Below are 23,010 nucleotides of genomic sequence, written 5' to 3'. Positions count from 1 at the left end.
TGGCCTCAGTTTTCTTACCTATAGAATGGGTGAATAATCCTTGCCCAGGTGTTCAGGAGGCAGAGCACCCAGGAGTAATGACATTCTGCTACGGAGAACCATTCAATATGGCTGCTGTAACCTTCAATAGCTAAATCTATAACTGACGAAATCAGATACCACTCTATACCAATTTCCTAGGTAGACAAGCAGTAGACAAGTAGTTGGTGCCAAACATTTTTAAAAGGGATGTTTCACTTAAACCCTCCACTGCTTCAGTATTTCTATAACTTTTTAAATGTTCTATACATACGCTTTGTGTATTGGGAGAAAAACTTAAAACTTAGAAAATGCTATCCACGAGCTTAATTTTTTTTTTCTGCACGCTCAAGTGGAATTCTGTTTTCAACACAAACTTTGTGAGAGTGCAGATACAAAACATTGATCACAGCAAAGCTGCTCTGACTGAGGCAGGGGTGGGGACCCAGAGCCTTGCCCACCTAGCCTCTTCTTCAACCTCTGGGATACCTCAGCAGAATTCTAGGGTTCAAAATGTGAATATTACTGGTCCCTGTGGTCCCTGCTGTCCCTTTTAGCTCTGCAAGCCTCTGACTCTGACTGTTCCTCCCTAATGATCCTTTCTTCTCTTACCAGCATTCACAACTATACCCCAAAGGTGGGGGAGCTAGACACACGGAAAGCAATTCGCCAGGCTTTTGATGTGTGGCAGAAGGTGACCCCGCTGACCTTTGAAGAGGTGCCATATCATGAGATCAAAAGTGACCGGAAGGAGGCAGACATCATGATCTTCTTTGCTTCTGGTTTCCATGGCGACAGCTCCCCATTTGATGGAGAAGGGGGATTCCTGGCCCATGCCTACTTTCCTGGCCCAGGGATTGGAGGAGACACTCACTTTGATTCAGATGAGCCGTGGACACTAGGAAATGCCAACCATGATGGTAAGGCCATGAGGGGGACAGGGGGTCAGTCGTGGATTTTCAGGGAAAGAAGTCCTGAGGAAGAACTTGGGATGCCATAGATAAGCTTCCTGCCCTGTAACTTCATGTCCAAGAGCTAAGAACCTAGGAGGGTGGGAACTGAGGTCTCTGGTCCCTCAGGACCAGGGCCCCAGAGTTGAGTCAGATCACTTAGTAAATGGTCTAAGGGGGCTGAGTCAAGAGGGAGGGGTTAGGCCATGAATAAGAAGATAAAGTAATGGATCAGAGGCTTGAGAAAAAGGTAAAAAAGTCATTAAAGCCGAAAGTGGGGTGTGAAAGTGGAAGGCTCTGGCCTGATAGTGGCTTCGAAGGCCATCTTAAGAGATACCATTACTCTCTTTCCCTTATATCAACTTCATGGGTGAATAACAGGCCCCATAATTACTCTAACATCCTTGGTTAACTTGCTCCTCACCACTGTGACTCAATGAGTATTATATGGAACCAGAGTCAGTATTGTACAGGAATAGTAACAATACTCTTCAGGTTGCAAAAGCATTCTCCATCAGTGTTTACTCCTAAAGCACTTGCTTAGTAAGCAGGCAAGTATACATCATTATGCCCATTTTTACATTAAAAAAATTTTTTTAATGTTTATTTATTTTTGAGAGAGAGAGTACAAGTGGGGGAGGGACAGGGAGAGGGGGACAGAGAATCTGAAGCAGGGTCAGTACTGACAGCAGAGAGCCCAATGCAGGGCTTGAACCCACAAACCGTGAGATCATGACCTGAGCCAAAGTCAGACGCTTAACCAACTGAGCCACCCAGATGCCCCTCATTATGTCCATTTTTAAGATGAAAGGGTTCGGGCTGGAATGGCAAAGCTGGAAGTGGGTAGTTAGGGCTCAAACCACTGCTCAACAACCTGGCTGTGTGACTCCGGGCAAATGATTCACCCTCAATCTCCTCATATAAAAAATGAGGGACTGAGGGCGCCTGGGTGGCTCAGTCGGTTAAGCATCCAACTCTTGATTTTGGCTCAGGTCATGATCTCGCAGTTTGTGGGTTCAAGCCCCACACCGGGCTCTGCACTCACTGAGCCGAACCTGCTTGGGATTCTCTGTCTCCCTCTCTCTCTGCCCCTTCCTCCACTAGCTCTCTATTTCTCTCCCCCTAAAAATTAATAAACATTAAAAAAAAATAACATCTCTCTTTAAAAATAGATAGATAGATAGATAGATAGATAGATAAAAATGAGGGACTGGACTAGATCTCTAAGCTCCCTTCCAACATGATACACAGCCTGGTGGCCTGGGGGTGGGGTGGGGGGGGTGGCTCCAAACATTTTAAAAAAGACATGCTCTCTGCCCTCTAGTAGTCCACAGTTAAGTGGGGGGGGGGGGGGAGGGACAGTGTGTATATAAGTAACCCTGTCACAAAGCAGACTGTACTGAAGCTTGTAGCAAAAATACCAAAAAAATGCAGAGATGAGTGTGGAGGAGAAAGGGATAGAGGATTCTGGCTTTTAGATGAGAACAGATAATGATTAGCATGTTGATATTCTAAGATCCATGTCAAGTGCTTTCCACATACTATGTAGTATGTATTTATTATTATGACCTCCATTTTATAGATAAGTAAACTGAAGTATGTAGAAACATTAAGTAGTCTATCTACAGTCCCATAGTTGGTGAAAGTAAGGCTTTGAACCTGGGTATTATGACTCCGGAACACATACTCTTTTTTTCTTTCTTTTTTTTTTTTTTTGAGTAACCTATGCACCTAACGTGGGACTCAAACTCCCAATCCTGAGATCAAGAGTTGCATGCTCTACTGACTGAACTAGCCAGACACCCCTGAAGCACATACTCTCAGCTACCAAGCTAAACTTTCATGGTTCTCAAATTGCAGGGCACACCAGAATCACCCAGAAATCTTTTTAGGGGCTCCTGGGTGGCTCAGTTGGTTAAGTGTGCGACTTCTGCTCAGGTCATGATCTCACGGTTTGTGAGTTCAAGCTCCACATCAGGCTCTGTGCTGAGAGCTCAGAGCCTGGAGCCTGCTTCAGATTCTGTGTCCCTCTCTCTCTCTGCTCCTCCCCTGCTTGCTCTCTCTCTCTCTCTCTCTCTCTCTCTCTCAAAAATGAATAAACATTTTTAAAAATTAAAAAAATATATGTTTAAAAAAGCACATTCCAGGTTAGGGGCCAGGTTCAAGGCCCTTAACCTCTTGCTATTCTGATTCTCTGATTCTGGGGTCAGGCCTGGGAATCTGCACTTGGTGTGATAAATTCTCCAGGCACTTCTGATATATGTGTTCCATCCCCCTTGAGAAACACTGTCTTTATCCTCAGAGTTTCCTTAACTTGCCTGATCATAAGAATCACCCGGGTTTCTTGTCATATTTATAGATTCCCAAGCCCTACCCCTGGACATTCTGATTCTTAAGTGTAGGCAAGTTTGGGAAACACAGGGCATTCTTTTACATAGGCTATGCTTCAGGCTGAGAGCACACTCGTATAGGCCTGTCTCCTCAGAGGCTGAGTCTGGTGTCTTTGGATGAGGGCAGCCTCCTTGAGAACATTTCATATCATTGCATGCATGAATCAAGGATCGGCAACCCTTGGCTCATCTGTGAAAGGATGGTTCAGGAAGTGTTTTGGCCAAGGCTCAGCCTCTGCAAAGATACGAAACTGTCACATTTCTCTTTGTCCCTTGCCCTCTTCAAATGTTGGTCCTCTTTCCTATCCAGCTCCATTTCCTCTGCCCTGGTATCCCTTTCCTTATGTCCTGAATGTGTTTCCTGGCTTTCTGAACACCTCTTCTTTCTCCCATGCTTATTCTTGAATCGGTGTCAACGAATGGCTGGCTGTGCTGATAAAGTGCGAGGAAAAGAAACTAACATTTTTGAGCCCTGCTACATGCCAGGGACTGTTAGCTGGCAAGATTTTAGTTATAGCCCTGATAGAGACAAATGAATTCTTAAAGGGATCTTGGCCAGAGGAGGCATTGGGAAGATACTCTTAACAACACGGCCCTCCCCTTCCCAGCTCTGAGGTTTGTACTGCCCGAAAGCACTCCTTGCTGTTGGAGACCTTGGGCCCAGTCTCAAAGTCCCAAGAACTTCTGGGAGTGCATGTGGGAAGGAGCTGGGACCTGTGGATATGCACAATCCCAGCATCCTCCCAGTCCTATCCCATCCCAATGAACATCTGCCAATTCTGATAGAGAGTCCAAGACGGCCAATGTCTTCTTTGGACAAGAGTTGGGACTTTTCTATGCTCTGGAAAACTGAGCATGAACTGTTCAGATGTAGTTCCTAACTATGGCAATAGACCCCTGATGCGGCAGGTTGCCCTAGGACGGTTTCTGGAAGGAGATGAAAGGAACCAAGATTTATGGAGCACCTGTATATTATCTCGTTTAATTTCCACATAAATTCACTGAGGGAGTGGATGGAGCCTCCTGGGAACTTTGTGTTTATTGGCTCTCTTCTCTCTTCTAAATTTCCATTATGGAAAACTTCAAACTCACAAAAGAAGAGAAAATGATAATATGAACCCCCAGGCACCCATCCCCTTGCTTCAGCAATTACCAACATGATGTCACTGCTATTTCATCTACTCTCCCCCTGCCACTTGTATTTTTTGGCTGATGTATTTTAAAGAAAATCCTTGGCACAATATCATTTCATCTGTAAATACTTTAGGACATAGCCCTAACAGATTATTTCTTTTCTTCCAAATTTTTATCTAAATTCTAGTTAGTTAACATACAGTGTAATATTGGTTTCAGAAGTAGAATTTAGTGATTCATCACTTACACACAACACCCAGTGCTCATCACAACAAGTGCCCTCCATAATGCCCATCACCTATCTAGCCCATCTCCCTCCATCAACCCTTAGTTTGTTCTCTATCATTAAGAGTCTCTTATGGTTTGCTTCTCTCTCTCTCTTTTCCCCTTCCCATATGTTCATCTGTTTTGTTTCCTAAATTATACCTATGAGTGAAAACATGGTATTTGTCTTTCTCTTACTGACTTATTTCGCTTAGCATAATATACTCTAGCTCCATCCACATTGTTGCAAATGGCAAGATTTCATTCTCTTTGATGGCTGAGTAATATTCCACTGCGTGTGTGTGTGTGTGTGTATACACACATATATACATACACACATATATACATATATATACACATATATATACATATATATACATACACACATATATACATGTATATACATACATATATACACATACATACATATATGTACACACACACACACATATATACACACTACATCTTCTTTATCCATTCTTCAGTGGGTGGATACTTAGGCTCTTTCCATAGTTTGGCTATTATTGATAGTGCTGCTATAAACATCAGGGTGCATGTACTCCTTCAAATCTTCTCATAGATTATTTTCTTTCAAAAAATTATTTTTATATATTTTAGAGAGACAGAGAGCACAAGCAGGGGAGAGGGGTAGAAAGAGAGAGAGAGAGAAAGAGAGAGAGAGAGAGAGAGAGAGAGAGAGAGAGAGAGAATCTTAAGCAGGCTCCATGCTCAGCGAGGAGCCTGACACAGGGCTTGATCCCACAACCCTGGGATCATGACCTAAGCCAAAATCAAGAGTTAGACGCTCAGCCAACTGAGTCACCCAGGCACCCCAAATAGATTATTTTTAACACAACCACAAAACCATTATCAAACCCAACAAAATTAACAATAATTTCTTAAAATCCAATTCCTGTTTGTATTCATTTCCCAAAATCGCCTCAAAAATGTCCCTTCCAGCTGTTTGCTTGCATCAGGATCCAGACAATATCCACACATCATGCATGGCTGACATGTTTCTTACGCTGTTTTCACTTACAATAGTCAGCTCGCTTCCCCACCCCCAACCCTGCCAATATTTGTTGAAAAAACTGTCACTTGTCCACAGTACACTCATTTGGCTTGATGAAATTCAGATTTACTTTTAACACGTCTCCCTTCCTCATATATCCTGAATATTGGTAATTAGTCCTATAGACCTGACTAAATTCACATTTTGGCAAGAGCTTCTGGAGCGGTTGGGTCCTCCCTTCTGCATCACGTTAGAAAGCACGTATGATACAGGCTGTCCCACTATTAGTGATGCTGAGGGTGAGCGCTTGGCTCAGGTGTGTCAGCCTGAGCCAATCACTATAAAATTCACTTGAGGGAACTTAATTTAAAAAACACAAAATGTTGCCTAAGTCCTAACCCAAAACTCCTGAATCAGAAGCTCCTCCACCTATGTGTTTAAAAGGCTCTCCCAGAGAACCACTGCATTATAAGGATGTAAGGGTGATCCTGATTCTCCACGTCATTGGAGTCTGTGTGAAGGGCAGTCTGGCCCACCATACCTTCCAGCTTGTTTCAGGGGCTGCTTCCAGGCACCTTCTGTCCTCATCTCTTTTCAAGGAGTCCAACAGTGATGTCTGAGTTCACTAAGCTCTGATGAGAAGGAAGCCCAGCCCTGAGAAAGGTGACAAGACAGGAAGCGTCATTGAGACCAGCCTTTCACAGAGTAGAGTTCTTCTGCAATCACTTCTGTGACTCTCCCCTGACCCTGGGAGCTAGACCAGGCAGGGATCATAATATCCCTTTAGCAGATGAGGAATGTAAAGTTCCATGTGGTTATAAAAACTCACATAGTAAGTGGCAGAGCCAGATATGTACCCAGGACTCTGAATTTTTAGTAATCGCCCCAGGTGGTTATGCTGCAGGTGGCCCAAGAACCACACCTGGAAAAATACTGAATGTTTGGCACTGTTCCATCCTGGCTGCACAAAGCTTGCCCTCGAGGAGCTCACACCCCTGGAGCGGAAGAGAGAGTGTGCTGGTGGCTGTAACGTATGGTGGAAAGTGATCAGTGCCATAAAGATGGTTCAGATAAACTGCTGGGAGGGTAGAGGAGGAATCACTCACTGCCAGTGGGGGAAATCAAGGAAGTCTTTCTGGAAAATGTGGCACTGAGCTGAACTCTGAAGGAGTAAGGCTATTCTGGGTAGAGGGGACAGCACTGGCAAAAGAATGGAGGCAAAAGGAAATGTTATAGCCTTTTGGGGGGCTGGAGGGCTTGATGAGATGGGACTGATCAAGTATGGAGGTTCCACGGGAAGGAAATGAAGCAGAGATAGTTGAGTAAGAGTTTTGGGTACCTGCTAGGAGGCCCCTGCTGGGACTTGAGCTCCCAGCCCACAGGAACACTCCCTATTGGGGATGCTGGTCCGTCCCCTCACATACCTCAATGTGACCCTGCTAATTAATAGTGATCTGTAGTTCTGTGCCAGGAGGCGGATGTGAGCACTTTGCCTACCTTGCCCCATTAATTTCACCCCCATTCTTAGAATGCAGGTACCGTTATTCCCTGCATTTTACAGAAGAAGAGATTTAAAACGTCCCACTGCTGCAACATGGCAGAGCTGGGATTCATGTCCTTCTGGCTCCCTCAGACCGCACTTCTGACTACTCTGCTTCCTTGTTTCTCACCCTCTTGGAGAGTGAAGACCCTAACAGCCACCCGCCTATTAAGCACTGGGATCTTCTCCATCCTTCTGCCTTCCTAGCATTCTGCCCTCTCTAGCTCCAGGGAGTTCTTCTGCCCTTCCCTGTCCTTCCATCTCCCCAGAGCAGCCCCCACTTAGCAGGTCTCTTGGGCTTCTGTGCAACAGGATGCCAGTTCCCCCAGTTCTTTTCTGCTTTTTGGTCCCTGGAATAAACCCACAGTCCCTTTTCCTTCAAGGGCTTACTCCTATTCTCTGCAGGGACCCAGGCACAGAGGCTACAGAGTAACAGACACAGGCTGAGGACAAAGGTTTAGAGTCTTGCCAAGTACTCAGAGCGCTGCTCCCTGGTTCCCAGTGGAGATCCCTGAGGAAGAGCCCCCTGAGGAAGAGCCTGGTCAGCAGACGAGAGGCCCGAACAGCTTGTGAAGGTGGAAGAATAGTCCAGGAGGCAGAGCTAGGCAGGACCAGCCCCCAGGAAGCGGAGCTGCCTTCCGCTGGCTCTAGCAGCCGCCTTTGTTTGGGATAGAGCTGAGAGATGAGCTCACCCTTCCCCTGTGCCAGAGGAACCAGGACCCGAGGAAGGAACTGGGGGCGGCCTGGCCTCCTCCTGCCAGCTTGCCCTTCCCCAGCAGAAGGCCAGCCCCAGGCTCTTGGCCAACCTTGCACTGATCTTGCCCATCCCCATTTTGCTGAAGACACGGGTGGTGTCAGCAGAGCGGCAGGCATGCTTGCGTCGGGGTCTGCCCCATAAGGCTCTTCTCTCTTCTGAGACCGTAGCCAAAATGGCCAGAGACGATCCTCAGTCCCATCTGACTCTCATGGGTCCCTCCGTTGGGCTGGGCTGGGCAACTTTGCCAGTGACACCAGAGCCAAAGTAGGCACTAGGACTCCTGACCACCTCCTGGGTCCCTGGTAGCCTCCCCTGCGCTCAGAACCGACTGGAATGAGCTGTAACATGCCTTAGGGCAGGGCAATGAGAGGCAGAGCTCAAATGACAAAGGTCAAGGCAAGCAAGAGTTTTCAAATGGACAGACAGGTCAGGACTATCAGTATGACAGCCTGCCCAACTCCCTGTCTCTTGTGTTTCTTTCCCAAAGCTGGGGTTACTTAATCCCCCCAAAGTCAGGCCTTGCTCTGTCCCAGGCCCAATCCAGAGGCTCAGAGGAGTTGGCTTAAGAAAATCTGGTAGCTGGAACCCCACTGGCCTTATGCTTCCTTTCTGGTCGATGGGCTTGTTCCAGGCACCAAGCTTCCATCTGATGTCTGGTAACAACAGCTCCTGTGCAGTGCCACACCCTTCACACATATTACCTCATCCAATCCTCACATAACCCTATGAAGGGGGTACGATCTCCCCGTTTTACAAATGAAGATATTGAAGATGAGAAGGTAGACCTTCTGGCCAAGTTCACAAAGCTGGAAACGAAGGAGGTCTATCTGGCTCAGGGGCCCACGCTCATGACCACTGTGCCATGTTGCTGCCTCAGCTTCGCGCTCGGGATCCCGTGTCCCACTTTCGGCACCTGGACTTTGTTGTTTTCACTCGCATTTGAGTCCCTGCCTTGATCTTGGCCGAGGTTCAGTTCTTTCAGAACTAAGGTCTTGCTGGACTGAGAGCCGCCCTCACGATCAGGGCCCTGCCTGCCCCTGGACCTCCTGACACTGACTGCCATCCTGCCACCCCCAGACCTCCCCTCTGCTCGTCGTACTCCGTGCCCTGGCTTTGCCCTTTTCATCTCTCACCCAGACCCTTCTACCTTCTTCCCAAAAGCGCACGGAAGCCCTGCTTCTGGTCTCCTTCCCCTCTCAGCCCTCCTCAGCGCGGAGCAGCCAGAGTGACTCATCATGTCACCACCCCCACTCCTGCCCTAAACCCCCCACTGGCCAAGAAGCCAATCCAAATTCCTTTGCGTGGCATCACAGAACCCCACTTGCCAGCCTGGCTGACCTCATCTCTCTCTGCCCTCCCCTCCTGCTTTGTTCCAGAGCCAAGTGGAATGAGCCTGCTTGTCCCTGGATCTTGTTTTTAGCGTTCCCTCTGTCAGGAATGCCACCCCCACCCCTCCCTCTCCTACCCTCTGAATCCATTCTCCTGACTAACTTCTTATCTTTCAAGACTCGAGGTAAACTTCACCATTATGAAGCTTTCCCTGCACATCTTCCTTCAAGTTTAAATCACTCCTCCCTTCTCAGAATCCTCACTCCACCCTTACAGACTTCTATTAAAGCACCTGGAACATTAATCTCACTTATTTTGTTTCTCTCTCCAAATCCCCCCACTATACCGAGAGTTCTGAAAGGCAGGACTGTGTATGATTTCTCCAGCACAGGGTCTGGCACAAAGCCTATGCTCAGTGTTGGCTGAAGCAATGGGTCGACTGATACCTAAGTGGGTGCCCTGGGCACCTCCCCACTCCCCTCTCCACAGGGAATGACCTCTTCCTGGTGGCTGTGCACGAGCTGGGCCATGCGCTAGGACTGGAGCACTCCAACGACCCCAGCGCCATCATGGCGCCCTTCTACCAGTACATGGAGACACACAACTTCAAACTGCCTCAGGATGATCTCCAGGGCATCCAGAAGATCTACGGTGTGTGGCAGGGGAGAGGGGGCTGCTGCTCCTTCTTAAGGGCTGGGCTGTGACTAGCTGCCTGAGTGGGTTGTTTTCTTAAGCAAGAAAAAAGGAGAGGCTATGCTGATATTTTGATAAGATATAAAAGGCCTGCTACCATGCCTCCCTCCCAGTTCTCTGTTCACACTGGTAATGCAAAGGTCTTGTTTTGGTCAAGTCAGTTGAGATGGGAAGACCAGTGTGCTTGAGCAAATGTATGTCAGCATAGCCCAGGCCGCCTCAGCCCCTGGGCTATGACGCACAGGAGGAGGGCCCCTTCTGGAGGCCTTGATGACCTCAGAGAGCAGATGGCCCCAACCAGAACCCCGGAGGATGGGCGGGATCTCCATAAGTGAGGCAGTGGAGGACTGGACAGGGGAGGTAGGGACCAAGGTGTTTTGAAAGTAGAATGGACAGGATTTGCTGATAGATCCAACATGGGGGTGAGGGTCAAGGACAACACCAAGATTTCTGGCTTTTCTAATTGTGGGGCAATAGGATTTACCAGTCTGTTGCTCAGAGAGCTGGGCTGGGATATTGATTTGGAATCTTAGGTGTCCAATCTATAGCCACTGGCCACATGTGACTATTGAAATTTGAATTTATATTAATTAGAATTAAATAAAATTAAAATTTCAGTTCCTCTGTCACACTAACAACTAGTCACGCATTTCAAGTGCTCAACAGCCACAAATGGCTGGAGGCTACTGTATTGGACAGTGCTAATATAGAACATTTCTGTCATCACAGAACATCCTATTGGACAGCTCCAACATAGAGGGTCTTTAAAGCCATGAACCTGGGCACCTCCCCACTCCCCTCTCTACAGGGAATCAAGATCACTTAAGGTAGTGATCTGTGACTAGGGGACTCATTGGAATTACCTTAGAATTTCCATTTTAAAAATGCTCTCATTGTCAGAGATTGGCTTCTCTTTGGTCTGGGCTGTCTTCTGAGCATCATGAGTTTTAAAAGCTCTCCCAGTGACCCTAATATGCAACCCAAGGGAGAAAACTGACATAGGGACAAAAATAGAGAGAACACCCAGGAGCACTCCAACCTTTAGGGTAGGGTGGGTGAGGAAAGGCTGCCAGCAAAGGAAGTGGAGAAGGAACAGCCCATAAAGTAGAAGGAAAACCAAGACAGAACAGGGGCCTGGAAAAGTGCTCCTATGATCTTGCTACTCAAAGTGTGGGCCTCAGACCAGGAACACTGGCATCACCTAACAGCCTAAAGAAATGCAGAATTGCAAGCCACCCCCCCCCCTGCCCAGACCCTCTGAGTCATAATCCCCATTTTATTAAGATCCCTGGATCTTGATATGCACATCAAAGTTTGAGTCGGTAACCCTGGGGTTTGGCAACATGAAGGTCATTGGAGATCTTGACAGAGCAGCTTCAGTAGGTGACAGGGCAGAGGCTGTCCTGGAGTGGGATAAGGAATGAAGGGGAGAAAGTGAGGCTGGCATGTGTAGAGGGAGCAGAGAATGATGGTATGGGACACTAAGCCCAAGAAAGGACATGTTCTCTCTTATACCAGGAGAGAAGAAGAGAAGATATCAGATTCAGGGGTGGAAAGATGAGAGTTCCCATTTAATGACTATTTTCATCTGTTTTCTCAAAGATTGGGAAGTAAAAAGTGGGAGAGGGAACAGGAGGCTGGAGGGTGACAGACCTCAGCTGCCAGGGTGATGATGAAGCAATGACAGCGGGAGGCAGGGAATGGCTGACCCTGTCTAAGATACAGCCCCTCTCTGCAGGACCCCCAGCTGAGCCCCTGGAGCCCACCAGACCCCTCCCCACGCTCCCCGTCCGCAGGATCCACTCACCAAGTGAGAGGAAACATGAGCGCCAGCCCAGGCCACCTCGGCCGCCCCTCGGGGACCGGCCGTCCACACCGGGCGCCAAACCCAACATCTGTGATGGCAACTTCAACACAGTGGCACTCTTCCGAGGCGAGATGTTTGTGTTTAAGGTAGGGCCAGTCAACTGGTGACACCCAGATGGTCCTCTCCCACTTTCTCCCCCTCTGTGGAGCAGGAGAAGGCTGCTGCTCTGGGATTAGGCCCGCTTTGGGCCTGGACAGGAGTTGGCCCAGTGGCCAGGACTTGGGGTCCCTTTCTGGTGCTGCTGGGCGAATTGACTTGTTTCTAAGAGGAGGTGGGTAGACTGGTGATCTTATACCTTCCCAGGGGTTAATGCTGGGGGAAAGTGCTGGAGACCTGCTGGTCAGCGACTTTGAGCAAGTCATCTCCCTTCTCTGGACCTCAGTTTCTCCATCTGAAAGCGGGGTCATTCCCTTAATGAAGGGTGTATGAAGACTAAATGAGTGCATGGCCATGAAGATAGCAGCTTGGAGTAGGGGCTGACATGGCGATGGCAGAGTCTGTCGCCAGATCCTGCCAGGGCTGAGAAGCTGGGACTGAGGGATGCCTGATAGAAAGCTGGCCAGGCTACATCTTGTCACTTGTCCTGGTCCTATCACATTAGCCACGGGCTGACTGGGTGGCAGCACGTTTGGTTGGTATGCTACAGGCTGGGTTACCAGGGAAGTGGACTCTGAGACAGTGTTGAGAATGCAGGATTTTGATTAAAAAGTACCTTTGGGACCAACATCTGTGGGTAGGAGGGAAGGAAGTAAGACTGGGCAGAAGGAGAATATAAGCAGCAACTAGGACCATTGCAGAGTCGCCTACCCCTACAGGGAGTTCTATAGCTAGCATGGCCCATCAGAGTCATCCCACACGGGGCCCCAAATAGCTAGCACTTTGTACCTCCTGCTTCATTCAGTCATTGGATGAGAAGGGGCATGACCTTGGGGGAGCTTGCTGAAGCCGAGGCCATCCCCAGAGAGGCCTGCAGTTGAAAACAGCCTGCTGACCACATTGCGGGCCGCCAGGGCAACAAGCCCTCCACGGAAAGGGGTCTGGTCAGGGTGTCTCCATCACACTGGGTGGCTGTGCGGGGCTGCTCCATTCCCCTCAGGGAGCTCTCCCAGCAAGCTTTGAGGACTGAGCAAGAATCAGGTGACACGGGTCAGCACTGATCCTGCCTCTCAGAGTGGCTCTAGGAAAGTCACTGGCCTTACTTAAGATTCTGTATATCTTGGGACGCCTGGGTGGCTCAGTTGGTTAAGCATCCAACTTTGGCTCAGGTCATGGTCTTGTGGCTCGTGGGTTCGAGTCCGGCATCAGGCTTATAGCACAGAGCCTGGAGCCTGCTTCGGATTCTGTGTATCCCTCTCTCTCTGTCCCTCCCCTGTTCGTGGTCTGTCTCTGTCTCTCACTTTCAAAAAAAAAAAAAAAAAAAGACTCTGTATATATCAAATCTACTTCATAGACTTGTGCAAGTCAAACTAAAGTTTTAAAAACAACATGAAAGTGCTTTGTAAAACACCTTGAAAAAAACGTTTCTAGTTTTTGTACCATCTTTTACAAATCACATTCATTCTGATCCCCCCACTCAACGGTTCCTAGGCAAGTCTGGGTTTTATCATCTCCATTTATTTTATTTTAGTTTTTTAATTTGAGAGAGAGAGAGAGAGCACATGAGCAGGGGAAAGGGGCAGAGGGAGAGTGAGAACCCCAAGCAGGCTCTACGCTCAGCATGGAGCCCCATGTGGGACTCGGTTCCATGACCCTGGGATCATGACCTAAGTCAAATCAAGAGTCAGATGCTCAAACGACTGAGCCATCCAGGTGCCCCTTTTATCATCCCCATTCACACTGAGGGTCCTGGTAGGTTACAGGCCTTGCAGATTGCCCACCAGCCAAGGGCTGTACTGCCACAAGACACTAGTTTGAAGAAGAGGGCTTTCATCAGATTCTTGACCTACTGAGCTGCCATTTATTTAACATCAACCATGTGCCCTGTGCTGTTCTAGGTACTTTACCTATTACCTCTCCTCTGATCCCCAACATTACCCCCATTTGTAGGTGAGGTGCTTGCAGTACTGTGCCCACGGTCATGCAGTGCTAAGTGAAGGAAATTCACACCCAGGTCTTGAGGGATTCCCACAGCTTGCTTCCCAGGGTCCTCGCCCTGCTGGATGGAGCCAGAGGGTGAGGAGGGCACTCTGCCCAGGCTCAGTGGCCAGCCTTGTGAGTGGCCCACTGATGTCAGTGACTCTCTGCTGCCCTCATGTGGCCACTACAGGCCCCTGGCACCATCCCTTCCAGCTCCTCCCCACCTCATCCCTGCACCAGGCCAGTCTGCTGTCTGTCTCATAGCCCCTTGGACAGCAAGAACCTTCAGGAGGCTTATATGAAGAGAGTTAATGGGCATCCTGTCTTCCTCACAGGGCATTGGAAGCTAGATGTGATAGACAGACATCACGGAGGGTTGCAAGGCTGGGCCCAGGGGAAGCTTTTGGGTTATTTGGGCTTGAGCCCCAAGGCTGAGATCCTAAGTTAAGGCAGGGCCTGCCATGCTTCTCTCTCCTCCCCTTACCCCACAGGATCGCTGGTTCTGGCGCCTGCGCAATAACCGGGTACAAGAGGGCTACCCCATGCAGATTGAGCAGTTCTGGAAGGGCCTGCCTGCCCGCATAGATGCAGCCTATGAAAGGGCTGATGGAAGATTTGTCTTCTTCAAAGGTAATATAGCCTGCGCTAAGAGAACTGTGACAGTTCCCTGCCCTTTCTGGGACCCCCTTTCCCCATCTGTACACTGGAAGAGGCGGGGTGAGAAGCAGATGCCCTCCAAGAGCCCCTCTAGCCCTAACAGAGACACTGACTTCTGACAGGACTAATCCCTGCAGGCAGGCCAAGCACAGTCCAGGGGAATCAAGTCATGAAGTAATTGTTGAGGGTCTGTATGTTCCCAGGTTGGTGGGACGACAAGGCTCACCCGCGTCCAGGCACAGTGCTCCATGGAAGGCCATCCCATCAGTTCTGTAAGAGTTGGTTGGGAGGAGGTCACACTGGCTGGAGAGGTCAGGGAAGGAGCCAGGGGGAGCTAGCATGTATGGCATGCCCACCCAGGGCTGGGTTGCTTCGCTTCAATTATCTTGAGATGGGCCCAGCCTCAGAAGGGTAAGATACAGGTAATTAGTGAGAAGTGAGGAAGGCAGTCCAAGAGGAAGGGACAGCATGGGTAATAGAGTAGTGTGGGGATATGCATGTACATTGGAAAAGCTTAGAAGACCCACTGGACAGTCATGGAGGCCCACCTTGGAGAGCGGTGAGCAGTGGCCTAGAAAGGAGAGTGAGGGAGAGTCCTAAGGAGCCTTGGTTGCCAGGCCAGAATGCAGTCTTGACCCATTAGAGAAACACTGGTGTCCACTGGGTGTTTGTGAGCAGCAGAGAGCCAGAGGGCAGGCAGCAATCCAATAGAGCAGAGGTGGGGAGGCCATTTCTGAGTCGGTCGCTGGAGGGGAGGGAGCAAGTCAACAAGGCCCACACCAGGGAGGACCAGTGAGGCCAGAGATGGACAGCTAAAAGATGCAAAAGGCTTCCTGAGAGGCTGAACATGGAGGGGAGAAGGAAAGAGAGGGTCAAAAGTGATGCCAGGTTTCTTGCTGGGGAACCGGGGGGCAGAAAGGTGAGGAGGGAGGGAGCACACTGTGGAGGTAGTGACGAATTCCAGAAAGCAGACCTGGAAATGCCCAGAGGCTGGTGTACACTGGGTCAGGGCTCCTGGGTCTGGGGCTCAGGTCCAGTGGGAGTGTCTGTGAGCCCTCAGAGTTGGGTGTCACTGGTGGAAGGTGGGGAGTACTAAGGCATGCAAAGCCACAGGAGTGGCTGAGGACGCCTGAGAGAGAGTTGAGGAGCAATTCACATGAACGAACAGAGGGTGCGGCACGGAGGCTGGGCAGCATGGGGCCGGTTGCCCAAGATCTGCAGTGACTGGCTTCTGGCTTCTTGCCCCCATGCTCTGCCAGGGCCAGGGAGCCTCAGTCTCCCTGAGAGGCTGTCAAGCAGGCCTTGCACTGTTTTCCCCGACACTGTGGCTCTGTGAATGACTTCAGTCCTAGCAAAAGATGGACAAGTGGCACCAGCCACAACCTCTGGCATTGAGTGACTGGGAAAGGCTGATCCTGGGTTTCTCTTGGCTACAGGTGACAAGTACTGGGTATTTAAGGAGGTGACGGTGGAGCCTGGGTACCCCCACAGCCTGGGGGAGCTGGGGAGCTGTCTGCCCCGAGAAGGCATTGACACAGCTCTGCGCTGGGAACCTGTGGGCAAGACCTACTTTTTCAAAGGCGAACGGTACTGGCGCTACAGCGAGGAGCGGCGGGCCACGGACCCTGGCTACCCCAAGCCCATCACTGTGTGGAAGGGCATCCCACAGGCTCCCCAGGGGGCCTTCATCAGCAAGGAAGGATGTACGTAAGGGCCTGGCTGGGTGGGGAGTAGCCCAATTTTATGTAGGTCCCAACAGGGCCCATGGGCGTACTCTCAGGGTATCCAAGTTTGAGAAACGGTGTCTAATGGTAAGGACAACTGCCTCACATCTACCCATGTTCACACAGTAAATTAATTCTCTTACCAGCTACCAAGCCAGGCTCTCATCTGCAGAGATGACTCACATTTGAGAGATGTTTTCATAGACTGACTTCACTCTTTCAGACAGCATTTCTCAAATAGTGGACCTCAGATGTACTCTAGGGCTTCCTCGAGTTATCAAATCTGAAAAGCAATGATGGATACAGGTGCTTTCAAAGGTGCCTTTTTTTTTTTTTTTTTTAAACAAGGCTTGAGGGCAGGAAGATGGAAAGAGAAGCCTTTTTTATTTATGAGACATTTTCTAAGCTCCTCCTGGAGGCCAGGCTGGGAGCTTCCCAGCAGACTAGAAGCTTCTCAAGAAGAGGGGCTGGGTGTTGCCAGGTGCAGGAATCCATGAATGTTTGTTAAATACATTTCCCGTGATCTGGTCAAAAATACAGACTCTGGAGGCTGGCTGACTTCACATCCCGCCTCCACCACTTACTATGAGTTTGAGCAAACCATTTAAGTTTTCTATGTCTTCATCTATCAGATGGGGATAATAATGGTACCTACCTCATTGGGATTTGTAAGAATAAGGTCAATTAAGTAGAGCACTTAGACCAATGCCTAGCACATGATCCATGCCATGTGAGACTTAGCTGCTATCATCATCATCATCATCATCATCATCTTGTTGGTGTGTTTTAGTTTATGTAGAATGACAGGTGTCATCCATTCTCTCCACAATAATTACTGAAAGCCAAGTTTTGTGGGAGAGCTGGGGAAGGAGCAGAGAATAAGACTTGCATTGCATCCCTGGCTCCCATTCTAGAGGCAGAAAACAACTAAGGTGGCAGCAAATGCTCTAAGGGAAAGAAATGCAGCCGAAGAGCTATGGTGGGGGTGGGGGTGGGGGGTGCTGGGGAGGGCCTGTTAGAGAGGGTTCGTCAGGAAGGGCTCTCTAAGGAGATGTCACTGGTAAGAAAGCCAAAAGTCTCGGGGGAAGAGCTGCTACTGATGGCTCTCCTGTGTACCTGATGCTTTACACACATGGTCTTGCTTTCTGGGAGCCTCAGAGACAAGTGACATCAAGGACTTTGGCCAATGAAAGTCCCAGAGTGGGGAGCCAACCAATAGGAGAGTCTGAGTTGCTTTGCTGTCTGTACACTGTCTGGGCCATGAAGGCTGTTGCTGGGAGCCTGGTGTGGCTGCCCAGCCCCTCCACCTCCTTTCTCCTTCTCCTTCTCCTCCTCCTCCCTCCCTCCTCCTCCTCCTTCTTTTCCTTCTTCTTCTTCTCCTCCTTCTCCCCCTCCTTCTCCTTCTCTTTCTCCTTCTCCTCCCCCTCCTCCTCCTCCTCCTCCTCCTTCTTCTTCTTCAAGTTTATTTATTTTGAGAGATATAGAGACAGTGTGAGTAGGGGAGGGGCAAAGAGAGAGGGAGAGAGAGAGAATCCCAAGCAGGCTCCAGGCTATCAGCACAGAACCCGATGAGGGGCTCAAACTCATGAATTGTGAGATGATGACCTGAGCCGAAACCAAGAGTCAGATGCTTCACTGACTGAGCCACCCAGGTGCCCCAGTCTCCACCTCCTTTCTTTCTAGCCTCTTCCCCAGCAGTGTCCCCAGCATCACTTCCCCAGCATCTGTGTTGTGATTCAAGCCAAAGAAAAGCCACAACTGTGACAAGGTGGTGTCCGCTGTCAACCAAAGGAGAAACCTGGCTCCCTGCCTCCCTTGCCTCAAGCAGAAGCTAGACTGAGGCTCTAGAGCTATGAAGGCAGTGCTGTCCAAGCCATAGTTGGGAACTTGATCTCACCAATATGGGCAGGGTGGAGGAGAGGGTTATAAGGTAGGGAGGCACAAATTGAACTTATCAATTCTACTTAAAGCCCCTCAGTGGCTTCCTGGCACCTGTGAGATGACAGGCCAGGCTGCTCCAGGTCCCGGGCACACCTCTTTGCAACCGTGCAGTTCACACTCCGAGACCCTGTCACACTGTCGGCAGAGTGTGCTACACACTGCCCTCCCCCCACCTGCAAGCGATCCAACACGCTGCTCCCACCACTTCATATACCCACCCCTCCTTCAAAGCTCCTCTGGGACCCCAGGGTGGGAGAGGCGTCCTTCTTCCACACTGCCACAGCACCCTATGCCCTCTCACTCTGGCCCAGAGCAGGTGCAGGGCAGTACCTGGGAGTAGTGATGCTGGACCATGTTTCTGCAGATTACACCTACTTCTACAAGGGCCGGGACTACTGGAAGTTTGACAACCAGAAACTGAGTGTGGAGCCAGGTTATCCACGCAACATCCTACGTGACTGGATGGGCTGCAACCAGAAGGAGGTGGAACGGCGGAAGGAGCGGCGGCTGCCCCAGGACGATGTGGACATCATGGTGACCATCAATGACGTACCAGGCTCTGTGAATGCTGTGGCTGTGGTCATCCCCTGCATCTTGTCCCTCTGCATCCTGGTGCTGGTCTACACCATCTTCCAGTTCAAGAACAAGGCAGGCCCTCAGCCTGTCACCTACTATAAGCGGCCAGTCCAGGAGTGGGTGTGAGCAGCCCAGAGCCCTCTCTGTCCACTCGGTCTGGCCAGCCAGGCCCTTCCTCATCAGGGTCTCAGGGGCAGCTCTGGCCACTGCCCACCGGGGCCAGAAGGGCCCTAGGCCAGGGGTCGTGCAGCTGAAGTGGTAGGTACATTGGCCTAGGCTGAGCATGAGGCAGGGAGTGATGGTGGCTGTGCCCCAGGGTGGGTGTCTGGCAGCCAGTTGCCAGCCTTCTGTCCTGGGTGAACTGCTCCCTACGCAAGGGAATAGGCCAGGCCCCATCAGGAGGCAGGGACCATGCCAGGAGGAGGCCCTGTGGTCACTGCATCCTGTGGTTATCAATGAGGCACCACAGCTCTGTTCCTGGCTGGACCCAGCACCTTCTGTGGAAGCCAGCACTAGCACTCTCAGCCCCCTCTGGGAGATGCCACCAATCCTGGTCCCCCTTTGCCAACACCTGCTGGTCAGATGTCCCCCTGCCCCCACCCCACTGTCCTCCAAGGCTACAAGACCCCTGCTGCCAACATGGCGGGCAACAAGCCCGGGTTTCCGCTGCTGGCATACAGCAGATCCCTCAGGAAACCTGCTCCACATCAGGGTCTCCTTTGAGATCTAGGATTTAGGGTCACATGTTGCAGGCAGTGCTGTGGCCCAGCGGGGTCTGACAAGGACCCAGCTGTCACGTCGTGAATATTTAAATGTCCTGTTACTACTGTTTTAAAAGTCCCATTCTGCAAAGGCTGTTTGAGGCGTTAGGTGAATTAGAGGTGACTATCTTGGCGATGAGGCCAGCGTGGCCGGCCCTTCCCCAGGAGACAAGGACCAAGGTGCTGCTAAGGCCACTCTAGCGCCTAGACACCCCAGGAGCTGGACCTGCTCATGAGGCTAAAGGTCTGGGGCAGGAGCTGATCCCACCTCTGGAGGCTGATCTGAGTTCTGACTATCCTCCACTTCTCTGTCCCTCTCCCCATTCTCCCAGTCCCCAGCCCTGTTGCTTATGGCCTGGGGCTCAGCCTGACTAGCTAGGTGAGGCAGAAATGGCTCCAGGCCAACATTCTCATGGCTTTGGGGTTAATGGGCCCAGGGCAGCCTTCTCAAGTGTTCAGAGCCCACACCCCCAGTTACCCTGAGGCCAACTCAATCTCTCAGCTTGGAAGCAGTGTTTATACAAGCTTGGCCCTTGCTAACCCTGCTCACTGGGCCCATCTGCCTGCATTGCAGTCCCAATCCTAGGGGCCCATCCTTCACAGTCTCTGGAATTCCTAGGGCTCAGCTTGCCTCACTCCAACCCAGTGGAGGCAGCCCTGTTTGTCACTGAAGAGCCCTAGGCAAGACTAATGGGTTCAGTGATGCCCACTGGCTCTCTGCCAAAGCCAAAAGGTGGTACATCTTCAGGGTGCTGGCAGAGTCTCCGATGCCACTTTGGCCCTCTGGGCCTGCATGGGCCTCGCCCCTACCCTGTGTCCTCTGGGCTTTGGGTTGGCTTAACCTGTAGCAGACAGGGACTACTATTGCCCTGGGAGCTGTCTTGAGCAAAATCTCTCTTGTCCCAGAGGCACCTATGTGGGTCCACTATGTTCCCAGGCATCATCCTTCTGTCTTTTCTCATTTTGACCAAGGGCGGGCTCCCTGGGGTGGGTGGGGAACAACTGCAGAGATATTAGTGATTCATAGGTTTGTATAGTGTTTTATACTTTGCAAAGCACTTTATTAGCTCATACCTGTCCACTCACATGAAACTCGTGTAGGCCCTGGGAAGCCTAGGGTAACTCTCACCGTGCCCTCAAATGAAGCACAGAGAGATTGTTTCTTGCCCAGGCCATCGGGTGGGCTGGCTGGGCCTTGGGTCCCCACCTATGGACCCCTCTAGGGTCCAAGATGAGATCAGAAGTGTCTCTTTTATCCATCTTTTCCTGGCCTCCCTTCTCCCCTTCCCGGTCCCTCTCCACTCCTCAGGTTGGTGCTCTCTCTTTTTGAAAGCTCTAGGCTCCCCAGGCTCCCCATTGGCTCCTGGTACTACCAAGGCCAGCTGAGAAAGAGCAGGAGATGGAGGCAGGCAGCTCAGGCTGCAGATGTGAGGGATGCAGGGCCAGGCCCAGAGAGGGCTCAGCCTGGAGGCTTCCAATCTCGGATTCTCCTGTCTTGTGGTCATCTGTTTGCCCATCACCCCAGGACAGGGCAGACAGACAAAGGGGCACTGCACTGGGGACCCCAGAGCCCAGCTTCCCCTCGGCCCGGGGAATATCACAGCATTTCAGTGTCGGTCACATTTTAAACTGATCAGCCTTTGTATAATGTTTTTTAAATCATTTCTAAATAAAACAAAAATACAGAGTGTGTTGTTTTCTTGGGATATAGGAACAAGGATCAGGTTCTGGGAGTGGCCTTAAGAAACTTCTGGGAGAGGGGGAACAGGGTGCTTTGGGGTATCTGGGAACTGTCCCATGCATCTCATCTACCAGCCCAGCAATCAAATGTCCCCTCTCTCAAAAAGGCTGGCCCCAGAGGCCTAGTGTTACTGGGGTTCCTGGCACACAACCTGATAATGCCTCACTGGGATCCAGGATTGGCAGAGCAAGCCCCCCTAGGAGAAGTACAGGGAGGGTCACTGTGGCAAGGTCTTCTCCGAAGCCAAGGCACATGGTGCCATAACCAGGGACAAAAGCAACAGCCCGGTTCTTAGCAATAAGGAACAGACAAGAGGCGGTGAGGTCAGCAGTCTTGGGGTCTTACCAGGAGTCCTGGCCTGGTTCTGGAAGCCAGGGCCAGGGAGGGCTGCCCCAGAACCCAGACGGCTGGAGAAGCTGTAGGGTGGGGGTGAGCACGAAGGTTTAAGCTGGTTTGGGTGCAGGCTAAGAAGCGAACAAATTCGGAAGGAACTAGAGGCGAGCCGGTGCCCCATGGCGAGGCTGCCGAAGAGGCCCTGCCGAGACCTCCTTCCAGTCCTCCGTGATCTATCTCCTCGACTCTCCGAGCCTGTCCTGGGCGCCGGGGTTGGAAAAGGACGACAAGAGAGGAACATAACAGCACAACGACAGTTGGCAGCTGGCAGTAACTGCGGAGGGTGTCGAGTCAGTACCAGGAGGTGCAGGTGATGAGGAAGCGCACATCGTCCAGTGGCCCCCAGGGACTGGGTTCAGGCTGGGGCCGCTCAGGGGCCTCGGGCGCCCCGGGTTGGGGCTGGGGCTGGGGCTGGGCCTGCACGGGCTCTGGGGCGCCCTGGCCGCCGCTCAGCCGAGCACCCATCGTCTGCAAAGAGAAGCCGTTAGATGCGGGTGAGCTGCACGCGACCCGGCCTTCCCGCCACGCCCCGGTCCGACCCTCATCTCTCACCGCGAGAGCCAGAGAGCCACGGGTCTCCAAGGTCCCAGAGCCGGCGACTGCACTCCCTGCACTCCGCTGGCCTGCGTACTTGCGCTGGGAGGGGCCGGCGTCGTGACCTCACCGCACGCAGGGCCCGCCCCCTAGCCGCTGCTGCGGGAATGCGGACCCGACCCCACCCACCAGTAACTGGCCAATGCTGCTCCAACATCCCGGGGCCCCGCCCCGCACACAGCAGGAGACTGAAGGAGCCGCCCCAGCAAGCCACAAAGGACTCATCCAGACGCTTCCTGGCTCCACAGGCACTGTAGCTAAGGGAGGGCGCCTGCCAGTTTTCTGAGAATCTCCATGGCACCTGGCAGCCAGACCAGCAATCTCCATCCACCTTGGTCAAAGAAGACAAGACTGCCCTGAAGCCAGGTGCTCCAGACCCCTTACAGGTCCTCATTCGGGCCTAGAGGAGAGCTGGAACAGATTCTCATCTCTTAAACCCCAGAAGTAGGAGGCTGAAGTCGCATGGAAAAGGCTAGAACTACAGTAGAGAGTGCTTCCTCCTCTTGCCCTGGGACAATCATCAACCCCTATCCTGATGATCCCGGGACGAGGGTGGGAAATTGTGTGACTGGTGTGTGTGTGTGTGTGTGTGT

The 23,010-nt window shown here is 51.1% G+C and overlaps 3 protein-coding genes across 4 annotated transcripts in view; 1 reads left to right on the top strand and 2 right to left on the bottom strand.

The window, feature by feature from the left end:
- The window catches only part of MMP24 (matrix metallopeptidase 24), a 33,002-nt gene extending 11,628 nt beyond the window's left edge, over positions 1 to 21,374 (top strand). For both annotated transcript variants that reach the window (XM_007073616.2, XM_042980535.1), the window contains exons 4-9: positions 634 to 938; positions 9,884 to 10,045; positions 11,826 to 12,040; positions 14,522 to 14,660; positions 16,124 to 16,390; positions 18,717 to 21,374. In XM_007073616.2, the coding sequence (XP_007073678.2) occupies positions 634 to 938; positions 9,884 to 10,045; positions 11,826 to 12,040; positions 14,522 to 14,660; positions 16,124 to 16,390; positions 18,717 to 19,054 (1,426 nt within the window). In that variant the 3' untranslated portion in view covers positions 19,055 to 21,374. The remainder of the gene's footprint in view (positions 1 to 633; positions 939 to 9,883; positions 10,046 to 11,825; positions 12,041 to 14,521; positions 14,661 to 16,123; positions 16,391 to 18,716) is intronic.
- Positions 1 to 22,088, bottom strand: part of LOC102969307 (ER degradation-enhancing alpha-mannosidase-like protein 2) — a 127,675-nt gene extending 105,587 nt beyond the window's left edge. Inside the window, exons 1-3 of the mRNA XM_007073614.3 lie at positions 21,776 to 22,088; positions 16,555 to 16,694; positions 6,310 to 6,422 (exon numbers count right to left, since the gene is read on the bottom strand). The gene's annotated coding sequence lies outside the window, so the exon portion shown is untranslated. The remainder of the gene's footprint in view (positions 1 to 6,309; positions 6,423 to 16,554; positions 16,695 to 21,775) is intronic.
- Positions 21,335 to 22,460, bottom strand: MMP24OS (MMP24 opposite strand). Its single transcript, XM_042980536.1, has 2 exons — positions 22,376 to 22,460; positions 21,335 to 22,291 (listed from the first exon to the last, which is right to left on the bottom strand). Exon 2 carries the CDS (start codon positions 22,286 to 22,288, stop codon positions 22,115 to 22,117), a length of 174 nt encoding a protein of 57 aa, XP_042836470.1. The 5' UTR covers positions 22,289 to 22,291; positions 22,376 to 22,460; the 3' UTR covers positions 21,335 to 22,114.
- Positions 22,461 to 23,010: the final 550 nt, after the last annotated feature.

This window comes from Panthera tigris, chromosome A3 (assembly GCF_018350195.1).
Source record: "Panthera tigris isolate Pti1 chromosome A3, P.tigris_Pti1_mat1.1, whole genome shotgun sequence".
Taxonomy (NCBI): domain Eukaryota; kingdom Metazoa; phylum Chordata; class Mammalia; order Carnivora; family Felidae; genus Panthera; species Panthera tigris.
This window is presented reverse-complemented; position numbering and strand designations above follow the sequence as displayed.